The sequence below is a fragment of the Aedes albopictus genome, chromosome 1 (genome assembly GCF_035046485.1).
Source record: "Aedes albopictus strain Foshan chromosome 1, AalbF5, whole genome shotgun sequence".
Lineage (NCBI taxonomy): Eukaryota > Metazoa > Arthropoda > Insecta > Diptera > Culicidae > Aedes > Aedes albopictus.
Genome location: NC_085136.1, coordinates 79,626,421 through 79,645,109, shown reverse-complemented (window position 1 = coordinate 79,645,109; position 18,689 = coordinate 79,626,421). Strand labels below are relative to the sequence as shown.

Below are 18,689 nucleotides of genomic sequence, written 5' to 3'. Positions count from 1 at the left end.
TGAAGGTCAAAAACCTAGAAGAAGTCACCGAAGTGAAAGAGCTCGTCACGGCACTGCGGCAACAGTGCAAGGTGCAGGTAGCCGCCGCAGCCGTTAGGCTACAGAAGGGGCCGGCATGGACACAGATAGCTTTGGTTCAGCTACCTGTGGAGGACGTAATAAAATCAGCTAAAGTGGGAGGATTAAGGTAGGCTGGTGCTTATGTCTTCTGACGTTCCACGCGCCACCGGAAGTTTGTTTCAGGTGTTTGGAACCAGGACACAAGTCATGGGACTGTAAAGGCCGTGACAGGAGCAAACTGAGTAGGAGATGCGGCGCCGAAGGCCATAAGACAGAGATCTGTACCGGATAATCCGTAAACAACAGGTATCCAACGGAAGGTCCAAGGTGCCCGGCTTTCAGAAGAGCTGCAGCTGACGAGTCACAGTGCAAGTAACGCAGCTGAACCTGAGCCACTGTGACGCAGCCCAGCCCAGCCACCACTGCTGTGTCAGGCAATTACGAAGTGGAGGACGGATATTGCCATCATAGCGGACCCCTACCGAGTACCCGCCGGTAACGGCAATTGGGTTACGGATGGGACCGAAGCAATGGCAGAGATATGGACAACGAGGGGTCAATTCCTCGTCCAGGAGTTGGTGTCTACTACTTACGAGGGTCTCGTGGTCACTAAGGCAAACGGGGTCTCATTCTGTAGCTCTTATGCGCCTTCGCATTGGTCGATCGAGCATTTCACGTAGATGCTGGACTTCAAAGACAACCTTGCTGACAGGGCGAAGGTCGGTGGTAATAACCCGTGCCTTCAATGCCTGGGCCATTGAATGGGGAAGCAGTTTCACAAACCAGCGATGTCAGACCCTGTAGAGGTACTGGCCAGACCATGCTCGATGTTGATTTTGCTAAAATGTTGGTACCAAAAGAAGTACCTTTAGCCGGATCGGAGCGGAGTCGATCATCGACGTTACTTTTTGGAGTCCTGGCTTAACAAATAGTTCCAACTGGAGGATAGATGTTGCCTATTCTCACAGCGCTGACCTGGTAGTTCGCTACAGTGTCAACTACAGTAACAATAGGCAGTGTCTCAAAGGAAGGGGTGATCAGGCCTTCACAAGTGGAAGACATTATACTTCAACGGCAAGATATTCAGGGAGGTGGTCCAACGTGAACGAACTTGTACCATCAACGAAATTGTATTGCTGATGTACGACAAGAGAAATTTGTTTATCGACTTTTAAAATCGCGATCATGACTAAAGCAAGACCTGCCCTGACTAAATGTGTGAGAGTGCCAATACGAACCTATAAATGGTGTCGTTATGTCCAAGACACGAGGTGTAATGGCTCCCACCGAACAGTCTTCAGAGATGATCTTCCCGTATGACCTAAGTTCTTGGCTCCTTTTGTAGGATCTCCTGGTAGGTAAGGTACCAGTTCCGGATAGAGTTCCGAACCTGGCTTAAACAGTAGTCATTGCAGTGGCTCCCGAAATGTTTTGATCTTCTGTTAAGAAATGTCTTGAAGAGAGAGTGTTCGCTGAGGTTAAAAGGTTTTGGTCAGCGTGGAGAGAAAGATGCTCGAGAACACCATCCTAAACAAATTGTCGAGGTCTTATTTAGGGGTGGGGTACACCGAGGGTGTAGATGGTCTATCGAGTAGCCAGTTCGACTTCCGGAAGGGAAAGTCGATCGTAAACGCTATCTTGTCAAGACAGTTGACAGATGTTGCTAGAGCGCTTCACAACCTTGGAATAATCGAGGACTATTCTTCATCAGATTTTATGGAATGTCACGTATGATGAGGTATTGAGGTTGAAGTTCCCAATGGACATAGTCATCGTCGGCGTTGCTGAAGATATTACGCTGAAGATGCTGTTCCCGTATAATTCTTGGCTGCTTTTATAGGTTCTCCGAGTAGGTAAGGCACCAGGTCCGGATGGAATTCGAAACCTGGTTTAAACAGTAGTCATTGCAGTGGCTCCCGAAATGCTCCGATCTTCTATGATGCAATATCTCGGAGTGTTCGTTGAGGTTTAGAGGTCTAGGATCCTAGGGTTCAATTTCAATGCACGTAATATCAGTATCAGTATTGGTACATAGATAAGAAGGTGTGGTGTCGAACCTTTCCTGCCTACCGAGTTCATAGTGAGACATGAGGTCAGCTGAGAAGCTGGCAACTCCACAGCGGAATACCTTGGTTTCTCCAATAAAAATTGCACAACGAAGACACTAGGTAGGTAACCACGAGGTATTCTGCACTACCCGGTTAGAGGCACAGTCCTACTCTGATGAAATATCTATACCTTCTGGTAGTCTAGAAGAGGCAATGGGTATGGCGATACTTCCAATGCGAACTGTTGCTTCAATGCCGTTACGAGTTCTTCCGCATCCGTGGTTATTACAATAGAGGGTTACCTTAGCTGTAAGAACTCTGACCTCCAAACTGGTGTCAAGAACTTCCTCCACCAGGCATTTGTAGGCGGGCCCTTCAATATGGTGTCTTCCCTAAGCTCAAGAAAACTCTTGCCGATACGAGTACGTCTAACATTGTGCATGACAGCTTTCAGATCCGTGAGCTTTGCATATCCTCTCATAGCTATTAGGACCTTCGGGTTGTATCCACCCGTAGCGACCTCCTTCTGACTCGCCCTAATCTATGGTAGCTTAGGACTTGGCTGTAGCTTTCTACTCCCGTATATCAGGGATGAGCCGAATTTTCCAGGCACATCCTTGACTAGCAGGCTTGGAGCACCAAAGAGATCTCTATGGAAGGTCAAAAATATGGTCTGACACTTCTACAAATATACTTTCAATAAACCCCAAACTGCAATAAACACAACTTCCTCAAATACACAAACTAAACTGATCATCTTCTTCAATTCCAGAAAATCCATGCGCCGCATCAAAATGATGCGTGACTCCATCCTGAAACGGCGCGTCCGAGCGGACGAGGTGGTCGTCAAGGGTCCATCGCGTGAAGTGTCCCGTCTACTGCAGGCAGCTTCCAGCATGTCGGCCACCAACTCGTCCTCCCAGGACGGAGCCACCGGTTCCTCTTCCTACGGTATGCCGGACGATCACGACGAAGCCGCTGCCACCCGGGCCTGGATGGAGAACCTGGAACACTTCGATCAGGGCCCCATGTGCTCGTACTGTGGCAAAACGTTCGAACGGAAGGCCGTCCTCAGCACGCACATGCAAACGTGTGTGCACAAGCTACGGCAGACCGAGAACGGCTCGGTACCACCACCGCCGGCGTCCTCGTCCAGTTCGTCCAGCGGCAGCAGCAGCAGGAGGAGTAGAACCAAGGACGAGTCGTCGCTACCGGCGGTGGTAACGAAAATCAAACTGGAACCCGTCGAACCGACAGCCAGCGACGACTCGAACTCCTACGATGTGCCATTGTCGACGCTGCAGGCGCGGATCAGTCAGGAAACGAAGGTGGTTGAAAGCGTCGTAACGATCAAACCGGAGGAACTGGCGCTGCATGAAGACGTGGAGACGAGTAACAGGCGGAAGCGCAAGAAGCCTATGATTATGCTGCGAAACGCAACCGATGATATTAGTTGGGAAACGGAAGAAATAGTGGCAGCGGAAGAGACGAGTGCCGTCGAAGTAAGTGTTAAGCCAAGTGTGCCAATCAAACGAGATGTGCTCGAGGGTAGTGAAGTGGCCAAAAAGGCGCCTAGGAATCGAAAGAAGAAAACAGACGAAAGTGAAGTGAATGAAGCGCATGAGAAGGATTTGATCAGGAGGCTGGATCAGGGAGAGGAGATAGAGTGCCGCTGTTTGAAGAAGTACAATGATCCTGAAAAGTACAAACGACACTTGAAGGTTTACCACAGCAGACAGAGGCGTTTCTGGTGCGCCATTTGTGAGTTCAAGGGCTATAGGAAGGTGGACACCATCAACCATTTGATGCAGGTAAGTGTTAGCGTAAAGCTAATTCATCAATTGTATAACTTTAACTGATTTTACCTCTTCTTAATTTTTCAGGAACATAAGTACGAAGGCGACGTTGAGGACCTCAGCTCGCTGATCAACTTCCAACCGGTGGAGAAGCCAAAGAAAGCTGTGCCCCCTTCTCCGGCCAACAACGAGCCTATCAACTCGATCATCGAGGCTGTGAGTCGAATCTGTGATACCAGCACCACGGACATATCCTTTATGGAAGTGTCCACCGAACAAATCACAATGGACAGTACAACGTCATCGTCGGTGAATGTGACGCTTAACACCACCACAGAAGTGCCAACCCCGGAACCGTCTTCGCCCAAGAAGCGGCCAAAACGACCAACTCGCGCTCTCCGGGAATCCATATGCATTACACCGGAGGAAGATTCCTCCAAGAAGCCGACGAAACCCCCCGTCGTCCCACTGGAAGACAGTGGTAGTCCTACCTCGAGGCGACCGATCCGTAACCGGGTGAAACCCGTTAACAAGGATTTCGTGTACGACTTGACCCACTTGCTGTACAAAGAGGAAGATTTCGATAAGTTTCCTCTGGTGGATCTAATGCAAGACAAGGCTACGCATCCAAGTAAACCCCTCCAACAGCCCGATTCTAGTCGTGTTCCTCCCGTGGCCACCGTTTCCCCAAGCAAACGGGAATCCCTCAGGTCGCACGTTCCGAAACCCATTCCATCCCATCTGTACCGGGGCGCCGCCCTCAAGATGGCCACTCGGCAGGTCGAACTCGGACGGGCAGCCTTCCATCGTCCTCCGGAGCTTCCCCAGGAACGTTCCTTCATTCCCTCGCAAATGTCCCCTCCCCGCCGGATAACCAGCATTCACGATTGGCCAGTCGTCAAGAAGGATCGCAAAATCGGTTCCATCACCAAGATGCCAGAGTCCGACATCCAGATCAAACGTCGCTACGCTAAGCGAGTCTCTTCCATAGTGGACACCCTTCAGCCGGAACTGAACCGTGAAAGGCGTAAAATCATTCCCCGACGGAACAGTGTCATTCCCATGCGCCCAAGGCAGTCCGTTTCCATCGAGATCCTGAACAAGCTGAGCGCTTCCCGGACGGCTGCCGGACTGGAGGTGGTTCAGCACACCGATATCCCCCCGGTGGTGAAGTGTCCTAACGAGGCGGAACTTCGACGGGTTATCGAGGCCAACCTGAAAGACCATCGGGCGACGATGTCGCTGGCCAATCCCAACGGGACGACCGTGGAAGATTTAAACGGATCTTCGACGACGACGGCATCGGAAGAGGAAGTGATTTCGCCGAGAAAACGCATTACGCTGATGCAGCGGTTGCAGGAGAATCGGACCAAACGGATGCAGGTAATTATCGAGATCCATGCTAACATAGGATTTAGAACTACTAGGGCACCCGCGTCCATTCCCGGCACCTCACAGCAAAACAAATCAAATTATCACTTGCCGCATATATTTCCCAAACACATTTCCGTAAATAATCATCTTCCGCAACATTTTCGCAACGGGATCCACAGCCAATGAGCTACACTTTCACTCTAAAGCCGCACAAGAACTCAAAACAACTGTTACATGCAGACGAGCACACTTCGGCAGCCTAAAGATGGGTGCCGAAGTGATTTCCCATTTTTTTGCTGGAAGTTCGGCACTGGTGCCGAGAATTGGCGCTGGACTAGGTGCAGTAAAACCTTTCAAAATCAATATTTAAGTTCACTCAATAAGGTATCTGATTCAGATGAAAAAAGTGGACGAAAACGGTCGTTTCGTTGTGAATTTTGGTAATGTATGATTTTGTTTACCTGTGGTGCCGGAAATGGGGTCAAACCCCCTACTTTTTCTAGGAATAGTTTAGGGATTCCCTTAGGAATTCCCCTTGAAATTGCTTCTGTAATTCCTTCTGTTTCTTCAGTAATTCTTCTAGGGATTCCTCCACGAACTCTTCTACGATTTTTTTTTTCAGAATTTCTCCATAAATTCCATCTGCGATTTCTTAAGAGATTCCTCCAAAAATTTCTTCTAGAATTCCTATAGGAATTCTTCCAGGGGTTCCTCTGAGAATTCCTGCAGCGGTTTATGTAAAAATTCCTGCAGAAATTCATCATGAGATTCCTCTGGAAAGTCCGCTAGAAATTCGTCTAGAAATTCGTCTAGAAATTCCTCTAGAGATTTCTCCAGGAATTCTTCTGGAGATTCCTTATCAGGAATTTCTACAGGCATATTCCTCTAGGATATCCTCCAGGGATCACTTCAAAAATTCCTTAAAGGTTTTTTTTTTAATGATTCCTCCAAGAATTTCTCAAGAGATTCCTAGATGCATTTTTTCAGCAATTCTTTCAGGCATTCTTCCAAAGATTTCTCCAAAAAATTGCTTCAGGGATTCCTCCAAGAGTTCGAAAAGGAAATCCCCTAGTAATTTCTACAGGAATTTATCCAGGAATGCATCAAGGGATTCCTCCAAGGATTTACCCAGAGACTCCAGGATTCTTCCAGGAGTTCCTCCAAAGATTTCTCCAGGAATTACTTCAGGGAGTCCTCCAGGAACTCCACCAGGAATTTCCCAGGAACTCATCCAGGAGTTTCTCGTAGGATTGCTACAGGAATATTATTGGGATTCCTCCAGGAATATATGCAGCCATTCCCTCAGGATATCATCCAGGAATTTAAACAGGGTCTGCTCGAGGAATTCCTTTAGAAATTACCTCAAGAATTTCTTCAGAAATTTCTTAATAAACTCTGCCAGCAATTCATCCAGTAATTGTTTCAGCAAATCCTTTAGGGATTCCTTCAGGAATAACTTCTGATTCATTTTCCTTCAGGAATTGCTTCAGGAATTCTTCCAGAAACTACACCAGAAATTCCACTAAGAATTCCTCCAGGAACTACTTCAAGGGGTTTTCCAGGGGTTTCTGCATCAATTTCACCAACGATTCCCCCAGGGATTCTTTCAAGGATTCCACCAGGAATTTTAAGGAGTTTTTTTTTTCAGAAGTTTCTCGCAGAGTTCCTCTAGCGATTCCCCCAGAAATTCATCCAGTCATTGTTTCAAGAATTCGTAGATATTCCTCTAGGAATTCCTTCAGGGATTCCTCCAGCAAATCTCACAGGAATAACTCCAGATATTTCTTCAGGATTTTTTCCAACAATTTCTCCAGGAAATGCTCCTGGACATCCTTTAGAAACTATGTCAGCAATTTCTCCAGGAAACCCTCCAGGGATTTCTTCAGAAATTTTTCCAGAAAATTCTCCAGGAAAACCTTCAAGATTTTTTTTAGAGATTCCTTAAGGCAATTTCTTCACGAATTTCTCGTGGGATTTTTCCAGGGATTCCTCTACAAAATCCTTCGAAAATTCCTCCAGAAATTCCTCCAAGGGTTTTCAGGATTTCTTCAGAAATTCTTCCAGGATTTTTTTCCGGAATACCTTGAAAAATTAAGGATTCCTTCAGGAATTCCTCCAGAGATTCCTCCATGAATTGCTTCAGGGATTCCCCCAGGGATTTCTCCATAAATTTCTACAAGGATTCCCCCCAAGATTCCTTCAAAAATTCCTTGGAGATGTTTTCCAGGAATACCTCTAAAAAATCCTCAAGAAATTCCTGGAAGTTTTTTTAGAAACAGTAAAATAATAGAAATAGAGACAGAAATCTCCCAGAATTCCACTAGAGTTTTCTCCAGAAAATTCTCTAGGAATTCCTCCGGATTTTTTTCAGGAACCCCTCGAGGGATTTTTCCAGGGATTCCTCAACAAAATCCTTCGAAGATTCCTCCAGAAATTCCAGAAATTCCTCCAGAGATTCTTCCATGAATTGCTTCAGCGATTTCCCCAGGGATTTCTCCATAAATTTCTACAAGGATTCCCCCCAAGATTCCTTCAAAAATTCCTAGGAGATTTTTTCCAGGAATACCTCTAGAAAATCCTCAAATTGCTGGAAGTTTTTTTAGAAACAGAAAAATAATAGAAATAGAGACAGAAATCTCCCAGAATCCCACTAGAGTTTTCTCCAGAAAATTCTCTAGGAATTCCTCCGGATTTTTTTCAGGAACTCCTCCAGGAAATGTTGCTGGACATCCTTTAGAAATGATGTCAGCAATTCCTCCAGGACTTTCTGCAGGAAATCCTCTAGGAATTTCTTCAAAGATTCTTCCAGCAAATTCTCCAAGAATATCTTCAGCAATTTTTCAGAAATTCCTCCAGGCATTTCTCCAGGATTTAATCAAGGAATTGCACCAGAGATTCCTCTATGAGTTCATCCAGATATTTTTCCAGACATTCCTCCAGAAATTCCTGCAAGAATTCTTCTAGGGAATCCACCAGCAATTTTCCAAGATATTTTTCAGGAATTCCTCCCAGAATTCCTCTGGAAATTTTTCTAGGAATTCCTGCAGGAATTCTTTCAGGGATTGCTCCCATAATTTATCCAGAAATTTCTCCAGGCATTACGCCAGGAATTTCTTCAGAAGTTCCTCCAGGATTCTCTGTACAGATAATTCCAGGAATTGCTTCAGGGGTTTATCTCAGAACTCCCCTGGCCAAGTTCGCAGGGGTTGACGGTATTAAAGTGAAGGAGTTTCATTTTGATTATTGTAATGTAGTGTTCTTTAGTGAAACATATCATCTTTTTAACACTTTAATGCGTCTCCAACGGTTCATCACGAACCGGCTGCTGCAGATGGAGTATAGCTGATCATATGCATCAGACATGCTCGATAAACACAGAGGAACCGTTGGGGCTCAGTAGAGTCTATTCCCAAACAATAGCTTCAAGTCGGTTGGATTTGAGAAGGTTTTGATGATCGTTACAAATTCTAATAAAACTATTATAGGATTTGTGACAGGTTTTGGAACCTTTTACAGCCAGCTGACTTGTTTGGGCTCTATTTCCCACGTTTCTCGGTTGATTTTGATTAGTAATTTATTAGCGTCATAGTCGCTTTTTCAAAATTTTAGAATGTTGGTCATATTTTCTTTGAATATAGCAATTAAAATCGACCGAAGAATTAATAGTGGGAAGGAGATTTGCAGCACTTAATTGTGCTGATAGATTCGAAGCTAACGTGCGAACACTTAAACGCATTGTTGACGTCAATGCGTTCGACGTGACATTTTGGACAAAAACTGACCGCCTTTTTTAACTGAACAACGTTACTATTGTGTATGACTATGTTGACATTTCTAGGCTATGCTTGAGAAAATGACATGGTTTATCTAGGTAGGACCGATAGGACAATTGAACGAATTTGAATATTTTTCATAGTATCTGTAGCGGGATGAAAGTTGACAAGAAATTTTTATTATTTTAAAATTTTATTGAAATCAACTGACCAACTTGGCGTATTTTTGATTATCTCTTAGATGTTCAGAAGTTCAGTTACATGTTTCTGTGGATTATGGACCGATGGCAATTTAAGGACACAAGAGATGAACACAAGTAGAAAACGATTAGCGAAATCAAGAAAACCATTTGACACAGGATCGACTATATTTTAATATACAGGGTTCGATTGATTCGATGAAAAAAAAAACAATATACGACAACTGACTTAACGAGGAGAAAAACATATTTAACCATACCACAAAATCAAACAAGGAGACAAACACAAACCGTGTGACCATAGCACTACATAGGCAAATCCTGACTGACTGACCAATTGAAAACTTTCCAATCTTCTACCGTATCTTTCTGAGTCAGTTGCAACAGTGTCTTAATGGATATCATTTTCCGCGTACGGCTGGCAAACTGCTTCTGAAAGATTACGTACTCTTTTCTATCTTCGGGTCTAGTGTAGAGGTTTCAACTCTATTCAGAGTGCAGCTACAAACCTAGCAAAAAAAAAAAATAATTTCCAAACTTATTATCTGCTTCCAGGAGCAAAACGGCATCACACCAACCAAGGAGAAGCCATCAACGCCAACGTCATCTCCCTCCTCCCCTCAACCGGGAACGTCCTCCAACGCCGCTATGCCCGGAAGGGCTCCCAGCAGCAGATCCCTCAACGTCGCCGATATGTTGCATGCCAAACTGAAACGATTTTCCTCGCATTCCTCGCATTAGTGGCGGCGGGACAGGAAATTTTGACCACTGTCGGTCCAAGCGTTTCTGGACCCAGGAGCGTTTTATTGTGTTCTACCTGTTAAGTATTCCGTCAGTTTTAGAAAAATGAAACTGAATTCATTTAATTGCATTTGTGTTCCATTTTACCGCTGTTCGGATCGGATTGTGTTACCCTCCTAGGTGGATTAAGGATTTTAGCTTTGTGCGTCGTTTGTATTTCGAACTCAGCAGTGCAGTAGGTAAAACACCGGTTTTGTAATTGTAGGAATCAGTTTTAAGAATAGTTTATTATAATTTGTGATGCAAATTTAGAGTTAGATGCAAATCCAACAAAGACATTTAGATATAGCGAGAGATACAAGTGGAATCTAGTAGGTCTGACTATCCTAGCGTGTACTGTTTTGTGTATCGAATAGGTATTATAGCAAAACCAACACTTCCTTGTGTAAATAAAACGAGTAATATGACCAATCAGGAAAACTCTAGTTTTCTTTTTTGTTGCCCGTTTTCTCCCGCTCATTGGCATCGTCGTTGCCTTTTTCTTCGCTTGTCTCCACCAAAGCTTCACCATCGTCGTTTTCTTCCTCGGCGTCAGAGTCCTTGGCCTTGGCCTTCTTGGTGGAAGGTTTTTGCGCCGCATCCTTTCTCTCTATCTGTTCGTACAGTTTTCCCTGTGACTGCTCCAAGTAGCCCGGAAGCCAGAAGACCGCTTGCACCAATCTGGAAAGCAGAATGTAAAGCACATTTTGATTGATGACAAATTTCAACCTCTAGACTACCATACCTGAAAAGCACCCAACCGGAAAACACCAGACACAGCACCGTGCCAGAGGTTTGCACCATCGCGGAATAATCCGGAACCACCTGTTGATGCTTCATTGTTTGCTTGGCGATCAGCGCTTTATAATTGGATTCGTCCGAAATTTCGCCTCGACTTCAAATACAGCTGCCAATCAATCTGCTAGGTGAGTGATAATAAAGCATTCAGCATACTAGGTACCACGTCATACCAGCTAGTGTCTTCCATATGGGTTGCGTGATGCTTCCTTGGAAAATCATATGTTATGACTTTATAGTTTCCAAGGATACTGTACATACATCGTCGTCCGCATAGATAACGCATTGATTGCATTCATCGAACCTGCGCTTCAATAGACTTTCGGGGGGTTAAAACATGTCCATGCCTTAAAAACGCATATCTACAATACCCACCATCAGTGTCGACTCACAGAGAAGTCGCCGTTATAGTATAGAGATATTTCTTTAGCTGTACTTAAGTGACTTCTTTCGAAATAAACGTGGGATTTTCTCTTGTCTCAGTGTTCATTAATTTGGCTACTCGCTGCAGGACTGGAGCCATCTACTGACACCTAGTTTATTCAATTAACAAATCCTAATAGGTCAAGTAACTACTATCAAAATATACACCCTTTCCGCTTTCCACCATCCCCCAAAATATTCAGCTTACTTCGTCACCTTCTCCACCGTCGTCACCCGTCCAGCTGCATGCGTAGAAAGTCCTCCACGAAAGACGCCTCCCCAAAGTCCAACCCCTGTCGGACGGTTTCCTCCGTCAGCTCCTCGACCAATTGGTCGGAAATGCGGGAAACCGTCTGCCAAGGTCTATCGAAGTGATCGTTCACGTACACGGGATTTTCCGCCATCCGCCGAAGGGTGCGCATCCGATCGCGACATACTTGCTTCTTCAGCTGACCGTACATCTCCTGGCGTCGCTGCTGGCGCTGTTTTAGGGCCACCTCCTCGGCCAGATTGATGTGCGACTGGACCTCGGGAATGCTGCCCGGTTTTGGCGCGTTTGGCGTACGGTCGTCATCCGGCGGTGAAACGATCTCCAGATATTGCAAATTATGCGAGTAGTTTACTTTCTGCTGGCGCGGGCCTGCTCCGGGGTTACGCTGAGTGCTGGTACTGGCGAGAGAAGGAAGAAACAAATAATGTTCGACTCATTAGTTAGTACAAGCCTTCGGTTGATCTATTTGGCACATGTCGAATGGAAGTGTATACACAAATGCGGTCGCAGCCAAGGGCAATGAGAAATGGATTTCCGTTGAGGCGTATTACCTCTAAGGAATTTCTCACTGTAATTAATGGCAGACGACAAATTTGCGATGAAACCGTTTGAAATTCGTTTTTCCATGCTCCTTCCATTTCTCCATACCGCTCTTTAGGGTGATCAATCCATGATGACGGGGCAGTACATCAAAGTTTGATGTGTCGTGTAAATTTTATTAATAAGACGAAATGCTCGAATGCAAAGGGGTGTAAGCGACATTTTGGTTTATTTTGAGTCAAGTATAGCAGAAAATGCTGCAAAATGGTGAGTCGATAATCTGCAAAGAGCATTCAACATATCTGTGGTCCTCATAAGTTTCTACCTCATGCTTCTACGAGCCAGTGAATGACAAAGATCGTCAGCTAGGAGTTCCATGCTTAGCCAAAAACGGCTGTGATGGAAACTTGCTGACAGATAAAACAATGGTGGCTTCCAGGAGGAGACAACACTTTAAGGTATCGTTGAACGGTGAGAAGGGAAGAGCGACAGACAGAATTCAAATCGACGACAATGAACAAGCTGTGGAACCTCTAAAGCAAGACAGCCATTAGAGGGCCGAAAAACAACAAAACTGCTGGGAAGGACGAATTCCCGTGCGAGCATCTCAAGCACGGTAGTGAGCAGATGTGTCAACACTTATACTGTATTATGTTGAAGATATGGGAAGAGGAGGAACTGTCTGCTAGTTGAATAGTCTCATTTACCGTATATAGCTAGGATGTCTATACAAGAAAGGACATCGACTGGAGTGCGCGAATAGGAAGCAATCAGTGAAGTACTAGATTGAAAGTAGTGAGCTGGATTTTTGTATGGCGAGATGATCAATTCTCCGTTTCTGCAATGAAATGGTGTAAACAGTGTGGGTTATATGATTTCTTGTTTAATTTGATGCTGTTTGAGCAAAACTTTGGGTAGCTCTCTCTCTCTCTTCTTGGCGTAACGTCCTCCTGGGACAAAGCCTGCTTCTCAGCTTAGTGTTCTATGAGCACTTCCACAGTTATTAACTGAGAGCTTCCTCTGCCAATGACCATTTTGCATGTGTATATCGTGTGGCAGGCACGAAGATACTCTATGCCCAAGGAAGTCAAGGAAATTTCCTTTACGAAAAGATCCTGGACCGACCGGGAATCGAACCCGTCACCCACAGCATGGTCATGCTGAATACCCGTGCGTTTACCGCCTCGGCTATATGGGCCCTTTGGGTAGCTGTGTTGTTGTATTATTTATTTCATGCAACTTCAACAACACAGTTACCCAAAGTTTTGCTCAAACAGCATCAAATTAGGCAAGAAATCATATAACCCACGATGTTTACACCATTCCATTGCAGAAACGAAGAATTGATCATCTCACCATACAAAAATCCTGCTCACTACTTTCAATCTAGTACTTTACTGATTGCTTCCTATTGCAGAGGAATAACACTTCTCAATTCTGCGTACAAACTTTTGTCCGGAATTATGTTTCTCAGGCTGAGGCCGAATATGGAGTCCTTCGTCGGCGAATGTTAGGCGGGTTTCGTGAAGGCCGATCGTTGACGAATCAGTTTTTCACCCTGCGGCAGATTATCGATAAATTTCGGAAGCTCAACTTGCAAAGCCGTCATCTGTTTATTGATTTCAAGGCGACAACGATTTATTGAAAAAAAGTGTACTGGCACGTTATCATCGAACATCGAAGCTGATTAGGCTGGTTCGTGGGAGATCAATTTATAGCCCATCAAGTATCAAGTAGATTTGTTCCAAGCATTAAGATGCCATTAGACTGTTTGTCGTTATGACAAATATTTGCCATTCAAGCCTGACATTCATCCAAGGTAGTTATGATTCACGTTGGGGGCCGTCCATATACCACGTGGACAACTTGGAGGGGGGAGGGGGTTCGAGAAAAGTCCACGCTTGTCCACGGAGAGGGGGGTGGGGGTTCGTCAAATGTCCACGTGGACAACATTGACATAAGAATTAAGAAACAAAGATTTACAAACGAAACAAATTATGCTGCGTTATTGATGAGATTTTCTTCTATTACAGTTCTTTACATTTCATTTTATTATACATTGTTTTTTTAGTTGGACGTGACTTCTTCAAGCAAAATACATCATTATATTGACCTATCGACTAATTGGTTTTATATTATCACAACTTCTAATTACTTACTTTTTTTATCGAGGAATATTCTGGAGATTTTAAATGGAGACCATGCAAATGTTGGTGCTTCAGTCAGGAAGTTTTCAGTGAAGTTCTGTATGGATTATCATAGCAAATTTTGTAAACTATTTCAAAGATTCAAAATACATGTGAAGATTTGCAGGCTTATCTAAAACACTCTTTTGGAGGGAGTGTAGAATTAGCATCTAAGTTAAAATATACATAAATGAAAACTAAAGAAAAAACTTTTTTAGAGCTTCCTTCAAAATTTAAGATTTTTCTATAGGATATTGAAGTCTAAATCTCAGCAATATAATTTAGTTTCGACTATACTCCATGCATTTTAAAAAAGTTGCTGTAATTTTTGTTTTTGTAAGATTCTGAGAAATTTATTCTTATCTCAACAAAAATCTAAGAAAAAAATACTGCATCTTTACAAAACGAAACATTTCAATAAACACCGTCTTCAACCAGAGATTGCTCAGACTGAGCAATCACTAACATAAGGCGATGGACATCATACGAAATATACAATGATCCAGTGGGGAATTTTCCGTTTGACGAAAATTTTTCACTGACTGAAGCGGGAATCGAACCCCTGCCTTTTTGAGAAAGACTTTAAAATAACGTCACTTATAAAGTTTTCTTCCTGTATTTTTTTTTTGTAAAAAAATAATAAATAATAACTTGTTTGTATTTTATATAAAGCTATAGAATTTTGTTATTCATCAAGTTATTAATTATATTTAAGGCAATGTTTACGAAGAAAAAAGAAAACATTATTTAAAAAACTTTTTAAAATAGCTGTTTCCGTTTATTTTAGAAATATTTAAAAAAAAATTCGGATGTCCACGTGGACATTGGGGGAGGGGGGTAGGGGTCAATGTAAAGTCCACGCTTGTCCACGGGGAGGGGGGAGGGGGTCAAAAACCATGAATTTTCTGTCCACGTGGTATATGGACGGCCCCTTGTGTTGGCCATTTGTTGGGCTTGTTTGGCCAAATATTTGTCATGTCTAATGGGACCTTTATGTCTGTGTTACTGTCGTCCCAATGTTGGTTGGGACGTTAAACAGAACTAGCACGATGGCCCTCCGGCGAGACAGGAGTGTTGGCGTAGGCCCAATAAGCCACCCGTAAAAATCCCCATTGCGAATAACATAGGAGAAAATACGACTCGATACAATCGGCAAAGACCCACGGGACGAAATAAGGACTACGATTGGAAACTTGGAACATGGAATTGCAAGTCAATTGGTTTCGCAGGATGTGACAGGATAATCTACGAAGAACTACATCCCCGCAACTTCGACATCGTGGCGTTGCAGGAACTTTGTTGGACTGGACAGAAAGTGTGGAAAAGCGGGCATCGAGCGGCCACCTTCTACCAAAGCTGTGGCACCACCAATGAACTGGGAACAGGATTTATAGTTTTGGGCAAGATGTGACAACGTGTGATCGGGTGGCAGCCGATCAACGCAAGAATGTGCATGTTAAGAGTAAGAGCCGTTTCTTCAACTACAGCAACATCAACGTCCACTGCCCACACGAAGGAAGATCTGATGACGAGAAAGAAGCGTTCTACGCGCTGTTGGAGCAAACATACGATGCTTGCTCGCCGCGTGACGTGAAAATCGTTGTCGGCGACATGAACGCGCAGGTAGGAAGGGAGGAAATGTACAGACCGGTAATCGGGCGAAACAGCCTGCACGCCGTATCGATCCTACCGCAGTGCGAATATAGATTTGGATCACTTCTTAGTCGCTGTATGCATGCGCTCAAAACTTTCGACAGCTATCACCACGCGTCGAAGTCGAACGCCGCGACTCAACATCGAGCACCTGCGTAACGTAGAAGTGGCTCAAGACTACGCGCAGCAGTTAGCAGTGGCCCTACCAACGGAAGAGCAGCTTGGCGCAGCTACACTTGAAGATGGCTGGAGGGACATCCGATCCGCCATAGCCGAGGTACTACAGCACTACCCAGGTAACCAATAAGCATTTGAATATGCCGTATTTTTGTTTTATATCTGCATTCGACCTGCTTACTGTCGTATCATAGCAGTTGGACTGCTAGACTGCCCTATATTAGCAATTGAAAAGCTACTTAAAATCTGACAGCAGTTATGTAGCATTTCAAATGCATGGTATGTTTTGAATAACAAGCAGCACAACTGCTACTTTATTGCCATAAAACTGCTAAGTGAGACGAGTGATGCTAAACTCACAACACATTTCCACTTTCTAATTTACGTGCCCCGGCTGTAAAAGCCATTATCATTCGATCATTTATAGGTAGCCACAAAAAGAAACAATGGAAAACAACACAAATAAATTCCATGATTAGTTTCCTAGTAGGATTTTCGGGTCAACATGACCCAGACAGGCACGCTGATCGTGCACTACGTTATCGAGGTGCGATAAATCTAACCACTTAAGAAAGTTAATTATCAGCACATGCCGGGCCTATGGCATCTACAGCATATCTAACGAAGCAACTGCCGGTGTAATATTCAAGCCTCAAATAGATCAAAAAACCAACGCACATTATCCAATCATCTTTAGCTTACCCTGTAGCACGGTTCTGCACCATCGTCAACCCAAGGATCGAGGGATCAAATCCCAATTTCGCCGAAATCAGCAAAAAAAAAAACAACAACATTTCAAAACGTGCCCCAAGCCTCAAAAGAAGCACAGGAGAGAGAGGATAAAAATAGAAGAGAGTGAAACCGTAAAATGGGCAGGGGAAAATATTTTTGTTTTTGTTTTTGATAATCTGGGGGATAGGAAATTTAAGCATTAAATCAGCCGTATATTGGGCCAAAACCTGCATTTAATTAGCACTTATGGCGCATATACGGCAAATTAGCATTTAATGACCTGCTGTAAAGGCGCATATAGTGCCGAATTGATGCCATTTTAACTGCTTATTGATTATCTGGGTAGGCTTCGCGACTCCGAATTACAGAAACGACTGGTACGACGGCGAATGTGAACAGTTGAAAAACGAGAAGAATGCAGCATGGGCGAGAATGCTGCAACACCGTACGAGAGCGAATGAGGCACGTTACAAACAGGCGTGGAACAGGCAGAACTCAGTCTTTCGGATGAAGAAGCGCCAGCAGGAAGAACGAGATCGATGGAAGACCTGTACCACGCTAAGGACACACGAAAGTTCTACGAGAAGCTAAACCGCCCGCGCAGAGGCTTTGTGCCACAAGCCGACATGTGCCGAGATAATCACGGGAATATTCTCACGAGCGAGCGTGAGGTGGTCGAGAGGTGGCGGCAGCATTACGATGAGCACCTCAATGGCGACGTTGCAAGTGGCGTGGTAACAGATCTAGGAGGAGTATGTGCACAGGACGAAAGACATCCGGTCCCTGACCTCCAAGAGATTGAGGAGGAAGTTGGCCGGTTGAAAAACAACAAAGCCGCTGGAGCAGATCAACTACCAAGCAAGCTTCTAAAATACGGTGGAGAAGCACTGATGAGAGCACTACACTGGGTCATTACCAAGATTTGGGAGGAGGAAGTATTACCGGAGGAGTGGATGGAAGGGCGACAAGTTGCATTGCGGGAACCGGGAGCGCTGCCTACAAGATACTCTCTCAAATTTTATGCCGCCGTTTATCACCGATTGCAAGAGAGTTCGTGGGGCAATATCAGGCTGGATTCATGGGTGAACGCACTACGACGGACCAGATGTTCGCCATCCGCCAGGTGTTGCAGAGATGCCACGAATACAACGTGCCCACACATCACTTGTTCATCGATTTCAAACCGACGTATGATATAATCGATCGAGACCAGCTATGGCAGATTATGAACGAGTACGGATTCCCGGATAAACTGATACGATTGATCAAGGCGACAATGGATCGAGTGATGTGCGTAGTTCGAGCATCAGGGACACTCTCGAGTCCCTTCGAATTTTACAGAGGTTTACGGCAAGATGATGGTCTCTCGTGCTTGCTGTAGTTGAAGAATTTGCCCTTCATCCTTAACACATAGATTCGGTCGCTGATCGGCTTCCACCGAATAACTCGCTTCATCTGCTTCCCGATCACTATGAAGCCAACTCCGCGTTCTGCCTTATCGCCGGCGCTGTAGGCTGGGAGGCTACCGTAGGCGAATCACGTCATGAGGATGGCGGACAGCAACCCGAATTACATGATTTTCGAGAGCCATCAGACCGGTACAAGAGGACGTGGTGCGCAGCGAGCTAGGTGGGTCGATCCAGTGAAGGACAATTTGCGGACCCTTCGCTGAGTACGGAACCGGAGACGCCATGACCGACAGCCATGAACCGATCCGAATGGAGAAGACTACTACCTATAGCAGAGGACACTCAGGCCTCAGTCTGATCGGTAAGGTAATAGGTATTTATGCAACAAGTTTCCAAATAATGATTTTTTCAGCACGAGTCGTACATTTATCCAACGAGGCTCGCCTACTTTCCCACTCCAAATTAACAG

The 18,689-nt window shown here is 44.7% G+C and overlaps 3 protein-coding genes across 7 annotated transcripts in view; 1 reads left to right on the top strand and 2 right to left on the bottom strand.

Moving 5' to 3' along the window:
• LOC109421992 (uncharacterized) overlaps positions 1-10,471 on the top strand; it is an 84,913-nt gene extending 74,442 nt beyond the window's left edge. For all 4 annotated transcript variants that reach the window (XM_029855308.2, XM_029855309.2, XM_029855307.2 and 1 more), the window contains exons 4-6: positions 2,881-3,919; positions 3,992-5,287; positions 9,807-10,471. In XM_029855308.2, coding sequence (XP_029711168.2) covers positions 2,881-3,919; positions 3,992-5,287; positions 9,807-9,992 — 2,521 coding nt within the window. In that variant the 3' untranslated portion in view covers positions 9,993-10,471. The remainder of the gene's footprint in view (positions 1-2,880; positions 3,920-3,991; positions 5,288-9,806) is intronic.
• Positions 10,244-11,003, bottom strand: LOC109421993 (uncharacterized). Its single transcript, XM_019696627.3, has 2 exons — positions 10,777-11,003; positions 10,244-10,712 (listed from the first exon to the last, which is right to left on the bottom strand). Exons 1-2 carry the CDS (start codon positions 10,869-10,871, stop codon positions 10,475-10,477), a joined length of 333 nt encoding a protein of 110 aa, XP_019552172.1. The 5' UTR covers positions 10,872-11,003; the 3' UTR covers positions 10,244-10,474.
• A 332-nt stretch (positions 11,004-11,335) lies between these two features.
• The window catches only part of LOC109421960 (uncharacterized), an 89,143-nt gene continuing 81,789 nt past the window's right edge, over positions 11,336-18,689 (bottom strand). For both annotated transcript variants that reach the window (XM_062844890.1, XM_019696597.3), the window contains exon 4: positions 11,336-11,921. In XM_062844890.1, coding sequence (XP_062700874.1) covers positions 11,483-11,921 — 439 coding nt within the window. In that variant the 3' untranslated portion in view covers positions 11,336-11,482. The remainder of the gene's footprint in view (positions 11,922-18,689) is intronic.

Coding starts and splice junctions, on each gene's coding strand:
- LOC109421993 (XM_019696627.3), bottom strand. CDS start 10,871: ATGAAGCATCAACAGGTGGTTCCGGATTATTCCGCGATGGTGCAAACC. Junction 10,713..10,776: donor TCCGGTTGGGTGCTTTTCAG/GTATGGTAGTCT, acceptor TCTGCTTTCCAG/ATTGGTGCAAGCGGTCTTCT.